The 16,306-nt window shown below is 38.4% G+C and overlaps 1 protein-coding gene across 4 annotated transcripts in view; it reads left to right on the forward strand.

Annotated features, from left to right (window-relative positions):
- The window catches only part of KIAA0825 (KIAA0825 ortholog), a 760,685-nt gene that overhangs the window by 366,227 nt on the left and 378,152 nt on the right, over positions 1–16,306 (forward strand). For 3 of the 4 annotated variants that reach the window (XM_077462388.1, XM_077462390.1, XM_077462389.1), the window contains 3 exons: positions 3,704–3,863; positions 8,218–8,373; positions 12,173–12,267. In XM_077462388.1, the coding sequence (XP_077318514.1) occupies positions 3,704–3,863; positions 8,218–8,373; positions 12,173–12,267 (411 nt within the window). Of the gene's footprint in view, positions 1–3,703; positions 3,864–8,217; positions 8,374–10,890; positions 12,129–12,172; positions 12,268–16,306 lie in introns of those variants that run through there. The other variant, XM_077462391.1, reaches the window with a different exon arrangement.

The following is a 16,306-nucleotide window of genomic DNA, read 5'->3' on the forward strand; positions in this document are numbered from 1 at the left end:
ATCACACCAAACTCCGACGGATTCGAACGTGATGACGTACGACTGGACTCGAATAAGGAAGTTCATAGCCAGTAGCCAATAGCTGCCCTAGCGTCGGTTTTAGTCCGTCGGAATAGCATACACACAAGCGAATTTTTCGAAGGGACCAGGTCCGGCGGAGTTCCGTCAGAAAAATTTGAAGCATGTTCCATTTCTAAAGTCCGTCAGACTTTTGTGAATCAAAAGTCCGTTGCAGCCCACACACGATTGAATAGTCTGACGGAATCAGTCCGTCGGACTTTGGATGTTGAAAAGTCCGCTCGTGTGTACGCGGCATAACACTCCTCTCCCCCCAGACTTACAAGGCTGATTTCCAAAGGTGCCCCTGTGCTCCTTTATCCAGAGTGTAGGCACACAAATACAGGATGTGTGTGACTGGCTAGATGACCAGGTGATGACAGAGGGGAAAAAAAAGCATAAAAAGAAAACGAATGCAGTCACCACATATAATAATTGGTAAGCTGCAATACATTACAGTTTTGGGTTCAATACTACTTTACGTTTGCTCTTGAACTTTTAATTGTGGTGTCTGAGTGGTTGAATTATGGAAATACTCCAGTTTTCTAAGTGCCAGCTGAGTAGAAATAAACTGCAGGTACCAGATAGTGTTTTTGCCCTTTTGACATTTTTGACTTGCAGAAAGTCTCTGGTGCAGAATACTGCTTATACAGGGTCACTTTAAAAAGACCAGCTAAAGTCATTTTTTTAAAATTAATATTACAATATTACATGTAAATTGTGGTCAACAGAATGTCAAAGGAATGTTTAGAGCTTGGATAATTTCATTCGAAGTGGTACTTTTCTTTGTGTTTTGAGATACAAGGAGTATAAACTTGAGGTATGGAATCTTCTACTTGCTGTCCATTAAATGCATCTCCTTGATTTTAAAAAGTGTTTCTTCTGTGTTTTGGTCCAGTGTACTTAGGCTGCAGTGCCATATACTCATTTGTGATCTATTATGTCTAAAGCAAGCCATAGATGGATTGAAATTTGGATGGTTCAGCAGGAACCAACTGTTTTGCTTTGTCTTTTACGGTTCTTTACCGTAAACCCAAGGAAGCAATGAAGCCTCTAAAGGGCTGCACATACAAACTATTACAATTATAGGAATACAATATAAGACTGACAGTACATACAGTAAACATACACACACACACCACCTATCTTTCCAAGCGAATGAGTATGAATAATGGTCTGTGCGCAATAAGAATATGCTAAAAAGTTACTTAGCTCAGGTTATAAAGGTCAAGTTTTTGTTGACCTTTGTTGCTGTTCTCATATTTTTACACAAGGCAGCTTGTGTAAATGTTTGCAACAAAATTTTTTGGAGAAGTGTCCACTCAAATATTTAGAGAAGCCTGATGTTGCTTATAAAAAAAAAAAAAAAAAAAAACTTCTGAGAAAAATTTGAATTATATATCTCAAATTCAACACACTGGACCAATTTCAAGCCATGTATGACCAGGCTGGTTGTACAGAAGTCGAGCTCTCAATCGACTTCTGTACAGCCTGTTGGAAAAATTTCAAACGATCAGTGGCTATAGCCAGGGGTGCTGATAAGTGTATTCTGACGGCGGGGGAAGCCTCCCTGCTGTCAGAATGCAATAGATCCATGTTGAAGAATTCCCCCATCCACACTAAATGTGTGGATGAGAAATTGAGGCATTTTCTTCAAGCAGCTGGTTGAATGAAAGAATTTGAGTCATATATGTGCTGCTTAAGGGTACTAAGGTACTTAAGGTTCCAGAAGTTCCTATATTTGAGACAGCACATGATACTTTTGGTTTTGGTTTCCATAGTTTCTCAGTAAATTATATTTTAGTTATTTGGGCGTTGCTATAATATATTGCACTTATTCCTGAGAACTGTCTGTGATTAGATCTCTCATTTCATTTGTCTTCAGTAAATTGATAACTTGCCAATTGATGTTACGTTATACCCATTTCAATACAAATAAAAACTATTTTGGATTAAAAAAACATTGGAAAGAGTGGTCCCCCTACAAAATGTATTTTATACAATAAATAAAGCTTGTCTGATAGAGGCACCTTTATCTACAATAAACAGTATGTGTTTTGGTGGCAAATTCAGAACAGACACACACTTCAGTGTACCCTGGAGCACCTGAATGTACCATTCCATGCAAGTGATATCTGATTGAAAAGCAATGTGGGAAAGTCAGTGGAAATAAATGCACATGCTGATTACATCTAAAACGAGCCTTATCTCCAAGTAATCTGCATGTAAATGGGCACCTTAAAGAGATACAGTTTGTGTGAAAAGCCCAACCCCCCCCCATTGACCCACTAATATAATTCTAGTGCTCCACTGCTATTCCTTCCTTTGCCTCAGCAGTGAAAAAAAATACCTGGTGCGTCTGGGTATCTAGGCACATATGATCTCCTCCCGTGTGACAGTTCATGTTTCTAGCAGGCAATCTTTAGGCCTGCGCATTGTCACGCGATGGAGGGAGTGATGTTACAGCACCTTGTAGACTGCAAAACTGGGTATTTTGGTTCCAGCTGTGATTTCAGAAGGGATGCTGGTGCTATGAATATGCGTGGGTGAGAGTGAGGGCTTATTAACGCAAGGTTACTGGTCACACAGTCCTGAATGGTAACGTGACAATGATCCTTCGTTCACACCGATGTAATTTGTCATACAATTTGACCATCTCAAAATCGCATGACATGTCGCACTCCAATGGAACCGATCAAATTGCCATGACTCAGAGAGAGGTTCCTGCCCCACTTTTTTCCGATTTCATTACGACTTGCATAGACATCTGTTCTGTGGCTTTGAAATCGCAATGAAGTAGCATGATTTCAAAGCCGCACTGGTGTGAAACAGAGCTAAATTTTTACAGTAGATGTAAACCCCAAACTGGATTATGATTACTTTAAGTTTTAGTGATTGGGTTATTGGGTTTACATCTACTTTAGCCATTCTATGGTTATTACTAAACATACAATTGTTATCCAAAGGACAAGGCTGTTAACAGTGGTGGTATTAATGATAGCCGTAACATTAGTCTTCATTTACTTTAATAATATTTCAAGCACCAGAACTAAAGCTAAGAACAACTGTTTGTCTCCCTAATGCTTTGATTAACTTTATGTCCTCTTCAAACATTACTTCCATGTAATTATTCTGCATATTTATCCAGTGTCCCCTGACTTTCTCATTGTACCTTCAATGTAAATAGTGAAATTTAGATACTCTATTTCTAAAGCAATCATGTAGAATAAGTCAGAGCGTATTAATTTGTTACTTTTATAGTTGCTAACCTTTTGACTCAAATTCGTTTTTTTTCCTCCTCCAAAAATCAATGGGCAGGTATGTTTAGGATTAAAAAAAATCAAGATTGGCTATCATATAATGAAAACTAAAATTGTTACCTTGTAGATAGACTCTAAAAATATTTGGCTTGACAAAATATCTTGCTTTACTGATAATGATAGTAATTTTCCCGAGGCCCAAAAACCTGTAATAATATTGACTGGAATTTTAGAAATTGAATGTGCAATGATAATGTGTGTGCAGACTCTGCTGGACAGGTGCCCATGCCAGGGGCATTGCAGTTCAAGAAGGCACTAAAAGGATTTTATTGTGCATATTATTGTTTCAGAAAAATCTAATGTCATACACTTTTTCCCTTTTCCAGTGACATTGCAATGCAAGAAGACAGTTCAACAGAAAAAGTTCAAGGCAACAGGCTCAATTTGACTGAGCAGAAAATAAATATGATGGTGCTGGATATCTGCCACAAACCAGGTGGCAGCGAGTACCTGAGGCAAATTCATCACATCATCCAGCTCAATGAGGTAGGGAAACTGCCTTTTTGCCGAGCAATTAGGTGTGTATTGGGTTGAAGCAGAGTATGCTGGCAGCTAAGCGTTCGTCAAAGGCATAGTAATACTTTTTAAAGTCAATGGCAGACCTATTATTGCAGTAGAATTCTGCATATTTACATTGCAGTGGGGTTTGTCTACCAAAAGGTTATTGCAGTAAAAAATTGTATATGCCATATACACAATGGCACATACTGTATACTTCCTCTTTTTTTTTCCATGTTGAAATCAAAATTGTGTGTGCATGTGTAGATAGATATAGTTAAATTGTATATACACACAAACACACATAGCAGTGTACAAGTGTGGGTATGTGTCGAAGATAGAAGAGGAAGCGAAAACAGCACACATCATTTCAGTTGGAGTAGTCAGCGCATGTGGACTGGCATTTTTTTGGGGAACCATTTTAAAGTGGAAGTAAACCCATGGATTTAAACAGTTAAAAAAAAGGCATGCCAGGAATGCTAACTGCACATTGGCTGTGCTCTCAGCCAAACTATAAAACCATCCAATGGCTGGTGTCATAACGAATCACATGTGCAGCACCATAGCAGTTGAAGATTAAATAGAGGAAAAAATGGCAGCTTCCTTGACTGAAAATGATAGGGGAGTTTACTTCCACTTTAACTATCCTGAGATAGATTGATCGTATTAAAAATATCATTATGCTGAAAGAAAATTTAAAAAGTAAATGCAGATAGCAAGTAAATTCAGTTAGTCATATCTAAGAAGCATAACTAAAATCAGAAAGTTCATGCACCAGGATTTAGCAAGCTTATTATATTGCTCTACTGTGTAATCTCCTTCTTATGATTTACACTGGGTTCACACCTATGTAAATTGGATGCGGGTTTCCCTGCATCCAATTCACATGACAGGAGATTGTGACTGCCTCTCTATGGAGCCAGTTCACACATCTCTGTTGCGGCTGTGGAACGGCTTGCACAGGAGTGCTGTACATCTTTGGCTCAGTTTCAGGGCCGAATTCAGGCAAAAACGTAGCCCTGATTCATCCCTAAAATGGAGAAAAGGAACACATCGGACCCCTGCTCTGAGCCACATCTGTCGGCGGTTTGAACCCAGCCTTATTGTGTTTGGCAGAGGATGCAGTGGGAATACAGTATCTCACAAAAGTGAGTACACACCTTTTTGTAAATATTTAATAATATCTTTTCATGTGACAGCACTGAAGAAATTACACTTTTATACAATGTAAATTAGTGAATGTACAGCTTGTATAACTTTGTTGTCCCCTCAAAATAACTCAACACAGCCATTAATGTCTAAACCGCTGGAAAGGGAGTACGGTACATCCCTAAGTAAAAATGTCCAAATTGAGCCCGATGTGTCAATATTTTGTGTGGCCGTCATTATTTTCCAGCACTGCCTTAACCCTCTTGAGCGTGGAGGTCACCAGAGCTTCACAGGTTGCCACTGGAGTCCTCTTCCACTCCTCCATGACGACATCACAGAGTTGGTGGATGTTAGAGACCTTGCGCTCCTCCACATTCCATTTGAGGATGCCCCACAAAGGTTTAGGTCTCGTGACATGCTTGGCCAGTCCATCACCTTTATCTTCAGCTTCTTTGGCAAGGCAATGCTCATCTTGGAGTGTGTTTGTGGTCGATATCATGTTGGAATACTGCCCTGCGGCCCAGCCTCTGAAGGGAGGGGATCATGTTCTGCTTCAGTATGTCACAGTACATGTTGGCATTCATGGTTCCCTCAATGAACTGTAGCTCCCCAGTGCCGACAGCACTCATGCAGCCCCAGACCATTACACTCCCACCACCATGCTTGACTATAGATAAGACACACTTGTCTTTGTACTCCTCAGCTGGTTGATGCCAAACATGCTTGACACCATCTGAACCAAATACGTTTATCCTGGTCTCATCAGACCACAGGACATGGTTCAAGTAATCCATGCCCTTAGTCTGCTTGTCTTTAACAAACTGTTTGCAGGCTTTCTTGTGCATCATCTTTAGAAGAGGCTTCCTCCTGGGACAACAGCCATGCAGACCAATTTAATGCAGTGTGTGGCGAATGGTCTGAGCACTGACAGGCCAACCCCCCAACCCCTTCAGCCGCTGCAGCAATGCTGGCAGCACTCACACGTCTATTTACCAAAGACAACCTCTGGATATGACACTGAGCACATGCACTCAACTTCTTTGTTCAACCATGGTGAGGCATGGTCTGAGTGGAACCTGTCCTATTAAACCACTGTATGGTCTTGGCCACCGTGCTGCAGCTCAGTTTCAGTATCTTGACAATCTTCTTATAACCTAGGCCATCTTTATGTAGAGCAACAATTCTTTTTTTCAGATCCTCTGAGAGTTCTTTGCCATGAGGTGCCATGTTGATCTTCCAGTGACCAGTATGAGAGAATGAGCGATAAAACCAAATTTAACACACCTGCTCCCCGTTCACACCTGAGACCTTGTAACACTAACAAGTCACATGACATCAGGGAGGTGAAATGGTTAATTGGCCCATATTGGACATTTTCACTTAACGGTGTACTCACTTTTGTTGCCAGCGGTTTAGACATTAATGGCTGTGTGTTGAGTTATTTTGAGGTGACAGCAAATTTACGCTGTTATACAAGCTGTACACTCACTACTTTACATTGTAGCAAAGTGGAATTTATTCAATGTTGTCACATGAAAAGGTATAATAAAATATTTACAAAAATGTGAGGGGTGTACTCACTTTTGTGAGATACTGTATATGAAAGGTGGTGCTGGGAACCATGGAATCACATGAGCATGCATTTGCGCAGGCTCACATTCTGGACTAATTAGAATTTTAGAACCAACAATCCTCTTAATATTTGCTAGCAGGGCAACATGAATCCTTGGAGGGAAGAGAGACCAATCACTCTATATATCCTCAATGGAAAATTTTAACCACTTGCTCACCGGGCCTTTTTCTGACACAAGTAAAAATATGTATTTTTTGCTAGAAAATTACTTAGAATCACAAACATTATGCATTTTTTTTAGCAGAGGCCCTAGAGAATAAAATGGCGATTGTTGCAATTTTTTTTTGTGCAGCGGTTTTTCAAATGCAGTTTTTTGGGGAAAAAATAAATGTTAATGAATTAAAAAACAAACAAAACACAATATAACCCACGTCAGGCTTTAAAATTGCACGCTAGTGGAATGGTGACAAACGACGGTACATAATAATCTCCATAGGCGACAATTTAAAAATATCTACAGGTTATTACTTTAGAGTTACGGAAGAGGTCTAATACTAGAATTATTGCTCTTGCTCTGATGTTCGTGGCAATACCTCACATGTGTAGACACCATTTACATATGTGGGCATGACCTACATATGTGTTCACCATTGCACGCGAGTACAGGGGGACAGGGGCATTTTAATATTGTATTTAATTATTTATTTATTTTTTTACACTGTCAATTTAAAACAATTTTTTTAAGTACTTTTGTTGCTATCGAAACAAATGTAAACATCCCTTGCAATAACAATATAGCATGACAGGTCTTCTTTATGGAGAGATCTGAGCTCTGAAAGAATCTGCCGCTCGGATCACTTTTAGCAGAAAGACAAGCGCCTGAGGGAAAAATTAATTCCGAGGTTATGGCATCTAGCTGCAGCCATAACTCCGGTATTAAACGTCAAATTAGTGATATATTTTCCCAGTTAGGTGGTCGGCAAGTGGTTTACACTTGCATTTAAAATAAAAATAAAATATATAAGGAGATGTAAAAAAGTTCCCATGCTTCTATTCCTGTCTTGGTACATTAGTTCTCATATTAAATATCTACTGACACCTGCATGGAACTCAGCCCAAACAAGACATTTTTATTAAGATCTTAGTGAATATGTATTCTTACCCTAAAACTACAAATGGGTTCTATTTCCAGATTTTTCCTATGTCTTTCTAAAAAAAAAAAAAAACATAAATTCATATGGTGTGTTATGTAATTTTGTTAGATAAACTGAAAATATACAACGAGAAAAGTGAAGTCAACATTTTATTTTTACAGTATATCCAGGCAGTGGGCACTCTACATTGATTATGCTGAATTTGTTTTTAAATTTAATAGTAACTATGATGCAATTTAAATATGTACTGTGTTTTACCTTGTATTTCTTCGATAATCATTTTTGTAGTTTATTTTTTTCTACTGTCTTTTTCATGTGTTGATACCACATATGCCTTTAAAAGACTTAGTTAGTCTTGAACAACATATCATAACTATTAGTGTTGTCTTCATGAAATAAAGGTGCTGTTGCCATAAATGGACATTGTTCTGTGCTAATACCTCTGCTATGCCGCTTTGCATTGTAGGTTTACCTGAATGAGGCATTGTCTTCCCAACATTCTGAGCAGGCAGAAGCACATTCAAAAGCATTTCATATGACCTTGACCAGTGCAGAAGACCAGATTTCATCTTTTAACCCTCTGCATACATTCACACTACCTGGTATAAGTGCTGAGAGTGAGGTAGGAAACTGAATAGCAAGATATTTTTTGTTAATTAATATAATAGATGCATCTAGGAACTGCTGAAAGACCGTCAATATCTCAGTAAAAATGGATCAAATTCTGATTACTTCAAACATTCCATTCATATGAAATTATTGTGTTTTTTTTTATATTGATGTATTTACAGTTGTATGGGTCAACAGCATTTTGTTTTATTCATTTTTAACTTGCCGCTTCCGTGTATATGCTGTATGTACGGCATATAAATATCTTCGTTTTCACGTAGAGTGGCCTGTTAAGAACCGGATGACCATTGGTGTGGCTTTTCACCTATAGCAGACTTCTTTCCGGGGTGTTTTATGTGCATGCACTGGTACTCAGGTGCTCCAGAATGGTTCCTTTTGGGCAGTCAGATGCTCAAAATGACATTCAGTGATAGCTCAGGGTCTGAAATTTTTCCAGTCACTTGGTAACACAGAGAGCCATAGAGTGTAATTGTGGCATAGAAACTAATAGCAGTCACATCCTGGTTGAAACCTAGGCTTACTCCGTGGTCTGGCAAAATACATGGTCTGCTTGGGAAGAGCATTCCTATTCACTGTACTAGTAAGTTGTGCTCACCTAGTACTAGTATTTGCAGCTAACTTTAGAATTCCACTGTGAAATGTTTATGATGCTCTGGAATGACAGGTAAAATAGTTATTTTGCTAAATAGAGTCCAAGAACAGTGGATTCACTGGGATTCAGATACAAATCCCAAATCTTTGTCAAGGAACTGGGATTTGTGAAAACTGTAATATGTAACAAATAAGGAAATTGCCTACGGTTAGATTTTTGCATTATCCACCTAAAAATTGGCAAATATATCCAATATGAGCTGACATAGTCACTGCATGGAACAGTGCAGGCTTTTTGTGTTAAAAAGAAGCAAATAAAACAACTTGCTCTAAGTGTCCCTAAGCCATGGCCTATCCCTGACTGTAAAGTACAGTAGACCCTAACACGTAACCCCTAAAATGATATCTTAATACTTAATCACATGATTAATTATTTATTCCTTGAAATTTAGTCAGAAAAAGTCCTAATAGAGCACTTCAGGCTGGTCCCTTTTAAAAAATGTGCCTACACTGTTTGAAATCCAGTAATGCAATGTCTCACCCTGCTCTGCACAGGCCAGTTGCTTTCCATTCTCAGCACTGTGCCTAAAATCAGAACCACTAGAGGCTGATCAGCTGATAGCAGATTTACTGTCGCTTGGAAGAAAGCAATAGGAATGATGCAGACTGTGCTGAGGGAGAAAAGAAAAGCAGGAGAGATGACAGGACAAACTCTTCTGCCACTGAGGCATTTAAGAGTTGAACTTGCAAGGATAGTGTCTTATCTTATTTCTCTGAATCTTTCTCCTTTCTCCATCATCAGCAGCCTGTCAGTTTCAGCACTGTAAAGCTTCTGTCAGCTTTCCTCTCTAGCTAAGCCAAGACATACAACCAAGGCTGAAAATGTACATATTTTAATTATAGAAAGAGATGTATAGTTTTTGAAACCAAGGAGAGGGGGAGAGTTTCCAATAAGGAAGTAACTGGCTTCAACAAAATGGTGTCATCCAGCAAGAAGAAACATGAGCAATTCTGGAGGCAATTTACAGCACACACTAATTTCGGTAGCATAATTATTATGTGGAATGTATGTTATTTTGTTAAATAACAATTAAACTGTTATGCGTAAAGTTTTTCTTTAAAGTGGAATTCCAGTGAAAAATGAAAAACTACTCTTTATTTTTATATATAATATATACAAATTGTATATTATGCAGTATTGGAATTGCTAAATGTGTGATCTAGAAATCCAGCAATTCTCCTCTGCTTCACTGACAACGGTTTCCTGTGCAGCCAAATGTGTCTTCTAATGGGTACTTCCTGGTACCTTTGTCAGAGTTTGTGCAAGCAGCACAGCCCTGCCCATGTCCTGTCCAGCCCCATCTGTAACGTCATATGTTTTCTCATGGATTAGGATGCACAAGCATCCACATTTATTAGACAGACATGTGCTCAGACAGGAGGAGCAGAAGGAATGAGATACGCCCACTAGCCCCCTAACTGTATGAACGTACAAACAGATTTAAAACATTTTACACATAACAATGGATTGTTACACACAACTACTGTTTAACTGATTGTGGGGAGTAAATTGAATACAGGTCTTTTATTCCACTTTTAAACCCTTAACCTCGACTTTAACCCTTAAAGTGTATGTACATACTAACAATGAAAGTCCCCTTCAGTCTAATAGATGCACCATTGATTTGTTAAATAAATGCAGAAAAATTAAATATTGATCCTGACAGAAATCTAGTGAGTTTGTGACAACCTGTGCCTCATCTGCACTAAATTCTCAAGCAGTGTATCGGCCCTACTCAGTTCCCCATTTGTGGACCACAAAACACTTCCTCCCTATGTTATGGAGAGGATGAGAGGGAAAATGTTCTGTAGCCCTAAGAAACTTCCCATCCTAGGTGACAATTCTTCTCTTCTGTAGATACAGTACAGTGAAGGAGCTTTCTCCCACAAGGACCAGAAGTGTATTACTGGCAGAATCACAGGCTGAAAATGGAAAAAGAAAAACCTGAAAAAGAATGCAACTACAGCATTAGTGGACTGGAAAGCTGTTATACATTACGTTTTTGTTCATAGATTTAGATACACTTTAACACAATTCTAACACTTGACTTGAACCCATTGCTTAACAATTAACCTCTGCAAGAACATATTTATCTCATTAGGCACCCAAAATATCTGTACCCAAAGCCAGATCAACACTAAAATGAACACTGCTGATCCAGCAGCACTGAAATCTACTGGTCAATACTTGGAAATGTGCAATGTATTGTCAGCTGGTTGGTGAACTGTTCAACATTTGCTAACACATTGCAAAATGTGTAATTTGCAGTGGGTAACAGCAGTGCATGGTCTGCTCTGCGCTACCAGCATGCACAAGCTGTGAGTGACCACTCATAACAGCATTATTAGGTCTTAAGTAAAAAAAAATAATAAAAAGAAGTTGGGTACCAAAGTTGTACATTATCAAATTATTTAGAAAGGTGATGTAAATGGGTATTTTCAATATAATTTACATTGTAGTTTAAGTGGTAGGGCCCTCCCCTTCCAGACTACTATCAGCATCTGTGTACATTGCACATACATGCCAACTCAGACGCATTTATGTAATGCATACATATATATTTGTATCTCAGAAATTTTTATTATAACCATTGTGTAAATTAGTCCTTATTTATTGTGCAATCGGTCATACATAACAAGAGTTTGAGATTCTCATGCTCTCAGATCAGTATGTGTGCCATCTGTTTATTTAAATTCTTTGTACCAGTTTTAGATTAGAACCATAAAATGGCTTCTAATTAAGATACATCATGCAATATAAATCCTAGCTCCCCCTCTGTTTATTTCCTGGTAAACTTCTTGCTGACAGTAGGAAATTGTAAATTGTTACTGCACATTCAAAGCATCCATTTATTTCTCCTTTCAAACAAAGGCTGAAGCTCTCAGACAAAGTGCTTGGGCAAATTGCCACTAACAGTTGGAATGTGGTAGAAAAATTGATTTATATTTTAATAAATAATGACTACATCACTTAGTGGATTTGTAAATTAATTGTTGTCTTATTGGGATAAAAACCTGCCTGTCTGCATTTGATTTATACTAACAGGCTAAGTCTGTCTTACCCTTTTCGTTCGTCTATCACAGATAAATTAATAGATGTGATTAATAACTAATAAAACCTTCTTTATTTTTATCAACAGTCTACCACAATGAAAGAGGGGTGGAATTGGTCAGCATTGTTACCACACTGTTTACAAGCGAATCCTGTGACCTTGGGAGGGCTGCTACTGCACAGGTACTCTCTTATGCCATAGTCAAGCTAATTAGTGATATGAACCAGTTATGCTCTCAGAATAAATACTGTGCCACAGAATGCATTCTAGACCTTCATTATCCTGTATGTTTAGAACCACTGACTTTTTAAAGCAAATGTATTTTGGTTTGGACTGAAAATAGAAAAATAATTTCCTGCCATAAGGTGGATCTTTTAGCTATCTTTTACATATTAACCTGTCTATTCTTAGCCGCTCTTTAACAAAAAAAGATTCACAACTGAATAAGTCTGAGGAGCAACTCCTCCTTCCTTGAGTTATCTGTTCACCCTGGTTTAAATATTTATTTGTAAAATTAATATTCTATTGTAATATTGTACATAGTAAAAAATCACATTTAGAGAATGTATAAACTAATATTAAATTAATATAAATCTCAAACCATTAGAGTTTTCTGTTAAATATATGGACCCCACTGCAGGAAAAATGTACTCTTTTTTTTTTTATTGTGTTATATTTTCAAGTGCAAAAAACCTTTTTCTTGTCGTATCAATCTTTCTTAACCTTTACACCCTGAAGAAATCCTGGGAATCATTTTTAGGTTTTTATGAAACTGAAAATGATTATATCTACAGCTCATAGTGCATTAGCATAATATATAGTAATGAATTATGTATAATAATACATAAAATAATGTATTATGTATACATACAATAATAAAGAATTAAAAGTGTGCCACAATAAGAAACTGATGCTTATTTTTTGCTGAACAAATACAAAAATTCTATGTTGAACAGGGAGAATTTTTGTGGGGCTCATTATGCTGCCATTGAAGTTCACTACCTTACCAATGGCATAGGAACATTTTCCAGCCCAAATATCCATAGTATTCTAGAATTATAGATCTTTGGGATCTTACTTCTTGTACTCTTGGGCCCTTTTTTTTCAACAACCAGTATAGCTCTAATCACTGTAAGGATCTGCAAGATTATTACCAATAATAATAATGTCATAATTAATGCCACAGTTACAGCCTGTATATAATACTTCAATCATCGGGTTTTGTTAAGTCAGTCCTTATTCATTTCAGTTTTAAAACCTACTTTCATACTTGATATCCTTCATTTAATCAAAAAATAGATATATCCAATTTAGATGAAAGCTGTGTACACTTTAGCAGTTAAACTACTAAAAACATCAAAAATGTAATTTACCATATACTGTAAATGTTCAGTGTTGTCTGGTATTAAGATCACTGCCAAGCTATCTTAATATCTACAGGGAGTCTCATCTTACTGCCAACTGTTTTGTGGTTGTAATCTGCAAACCTAGTATGTCATCAGTTTAAGTTGCTGCTGGCAAGAATTCTTATGAATCTGATCTTTCCACGGTCGAGATAAGTCATGCTATCAGATCAAGCTGCACTTTAGAACTGCTGGGCCTTGTCCTCTTTGCTTAAAAAAAGAAAGGCATTTTCACATTTGTTTGCTAGAGTATTAATGACAGTGGCATTAAATCAAATATTTTCAGTTTTATGCAGCCATATCAATAATATAAAATTTAGCTTCAGATTGTATTGGGTTTAAAAACTTTTTTGACCTTTTCATTAGAAGTTATTTGATGGTTACAAGTTGACAAAGCACATATTTCAATACACCGCTAAATTGAAGTGTAGTGAATGTTGTACATTTATTAACCCTCCTGGCGGTAATCCCGAGTGTGGCTCGGGGTTAAACTTCAGTACCATTAGTGGTAACCCCGAGCCACACTCGGGATTTCATTGCAGAATCATGGTCCAGGTAACTTACCTTATCACCAGATTCCTGCGATTTCCCCCCCCCCCCTACTATGTCCCCTGCCGGATCCTCCGCACGGAGCTCTGTGTGCCAGGCTCCGTTCCCTGTGAGAGTCGCAACGCATGGGGGCAGAGACCGGCAGCAAATTCAAAAAGTACAAAATACATAACACATACAGTACATTGTAATTTTACAGATTACATTACTGTATCAAATCATTTCACATCCCTTTTGTCCCTAATGATTTGTCCAGTGCCCTGCATGCACTTTTATATTTCATATACTGTTCTATCTGCCTGGAAACTTGAGATTGTCCATGGCAACCAAAAAGTGTCCCTTTACGTCAAAAGTGGTTTTAGACCAGCTAGAAAACAGCGATAGTAAATTAGAACACTTGCAGAAGTGAGCGATAGTGAATCGTGGGGAAATTAATTTTATTATTATTATTATTATTTTTCATTTATAGTTATTTATTATATTATAATTTTATGATTTTGTGTTTCAAACTTTATCATACCCGGGATGTCTACTAGACTCTTGTTTGGACAGATTTAAGTGTGTTATTACTAAGAATTACAGGCCCATAAGATGAAATGCCAAATTTCTATGCGAAACAATGTAACGCTTTGAGATGAAAAAATGTGACATAATCATACCACCATACGGACCGAGCCTCTTTTTGACACTTACAAATCGTTTTCTTCTTTTCATACATCGGGGACACAGATCCATAGTAGTTACTATGTGGGTTAATAGGCCACCAATAGGTGATGGACACTGGCACTCCCTAAGACCAGAAGTTCATTCCCTATATAACCCCTCCCATTACCGGGAGTACCTCAGTTTTGGTCACCAGTAAAGATGTGCTGTGCTGTGCTGAGCTCCACTGGAGCAATCTTTGCTGGGGCTAGCCATGCTGACCGGATCCGTTCAGAGTGTTCTTTAATGGCCCTAAGGAATGGTACCCAGGACTCATGTCTGAAGAAACTAGGTTTTGTTTGAAAATCTTAGAGAGCTGGACCCTGGCATCCAGTATTTTTTGATAGTAAAGCCATAAAGTTTTTACTGGCAGGGTGCTGTTGCAGTTCCAGGATTGTGGGTAACCTCTAGGTTGCCCTGTTCCTGAAGGTTTCGGAGCCCACCGTGAAGGGTGGAGATTGTGTTTATCTCCGATAACCCTGGGGCGGGAAAGTAAGTGGAGTTTTCTAAGAAATATCTTTGGATTTTCTTTTGAATTTCTCCTTTTAAGTATATAATGTTGTCATGCCTATGTGTCACCACTGGGGGCTGTATTGAACACTCATCGCCTTATACTGGAAACTTTGAAAAGGGGGGGCGTAATCAGCACAAGGGGGCGGGGCTAACGTCGGCTACACGTGGAGGAAGTTTTTAAGTGAAGCACTGTGTGTATTGCTGCTGCTGGCTATGGAGGGACACATGAGCAGAAGTGGCTTACATCAGGTTTGGTGACAGAGACATTTCCTTTTGACACATTGTTACTTTACCAGGCTAGGCATTAATAGCAGCTTTGTAGTGCTGGACTATAACCTAGCAGTCTACATTATTTTTGGTAGTGCCTCTGCTTTGTGCTTCAGGCTATGAGTGGAAGAGGGACTAGTAACTCCTCAAAGGGTTCTAAGGGCTCAGTGGTTTCACAACAAACTAAATACATTTCCAAAAGAATTTCATCCTCCTCTGAGAGTGATGCGGCCGGTCAGATTGAGCTGTCAGGGGAGACTGTTATTGCAGCTGCGCTAGACACTTCAGGCCCTATATATATCACACAGGAGGTTTTCTCTTCTACCATTTTCTAATTTGGAAAAGAAGATTGATGCTATGATCACTCTCCATAGTGGGACTAAACGTAGCAGATCCCCATCTAGTGCTCAGGACCCTCATATTGAGGTGCAGGGGGCAGGGGATCAGGAAGATCTTCCAAGAAATGTGGAAGATACTAATATATCCTCTTCCAAGAATCCTAAAATAGAGGGAGAAGCATCACAAGACAGGTTGCTTGTACACTCTCTTACTAAATTGGTTTATTCAACCTTTTTGCTGCCTGAAGCATAGGCTTTTGATGAACCCACCTCTGGTTTGGGATCACTAAAATCTCCCCCATCTGGGGATGCCTTTCCTATTCATTCATGGCTAAAAAAGCTTATATATTCTGAATGGGAACATCCGGATAAGCAGTATTATCCTCCCAAAAAATGTTCTACACTATATCCTATGGAAGAGGATTTCTATGAGAAATGGGGCGTTCCAG

This window comes from Lithobates pipiens, unplaced genomic scaffold (genome assembly GCF_037356315.1).
Source record: "Lithobates pipiens isolate NorthernLeopardFrog02 unplaced genomic scaffold, aLitPip1_a1.2 Scaffold_3, whole genome shotgun sequence".
Taxonomy (NCBI): Eukaryota; Metazoa; Chordata; class Amphibia; order Anura; family Ranidae; genus Lithobates; species Lithobates pipiens.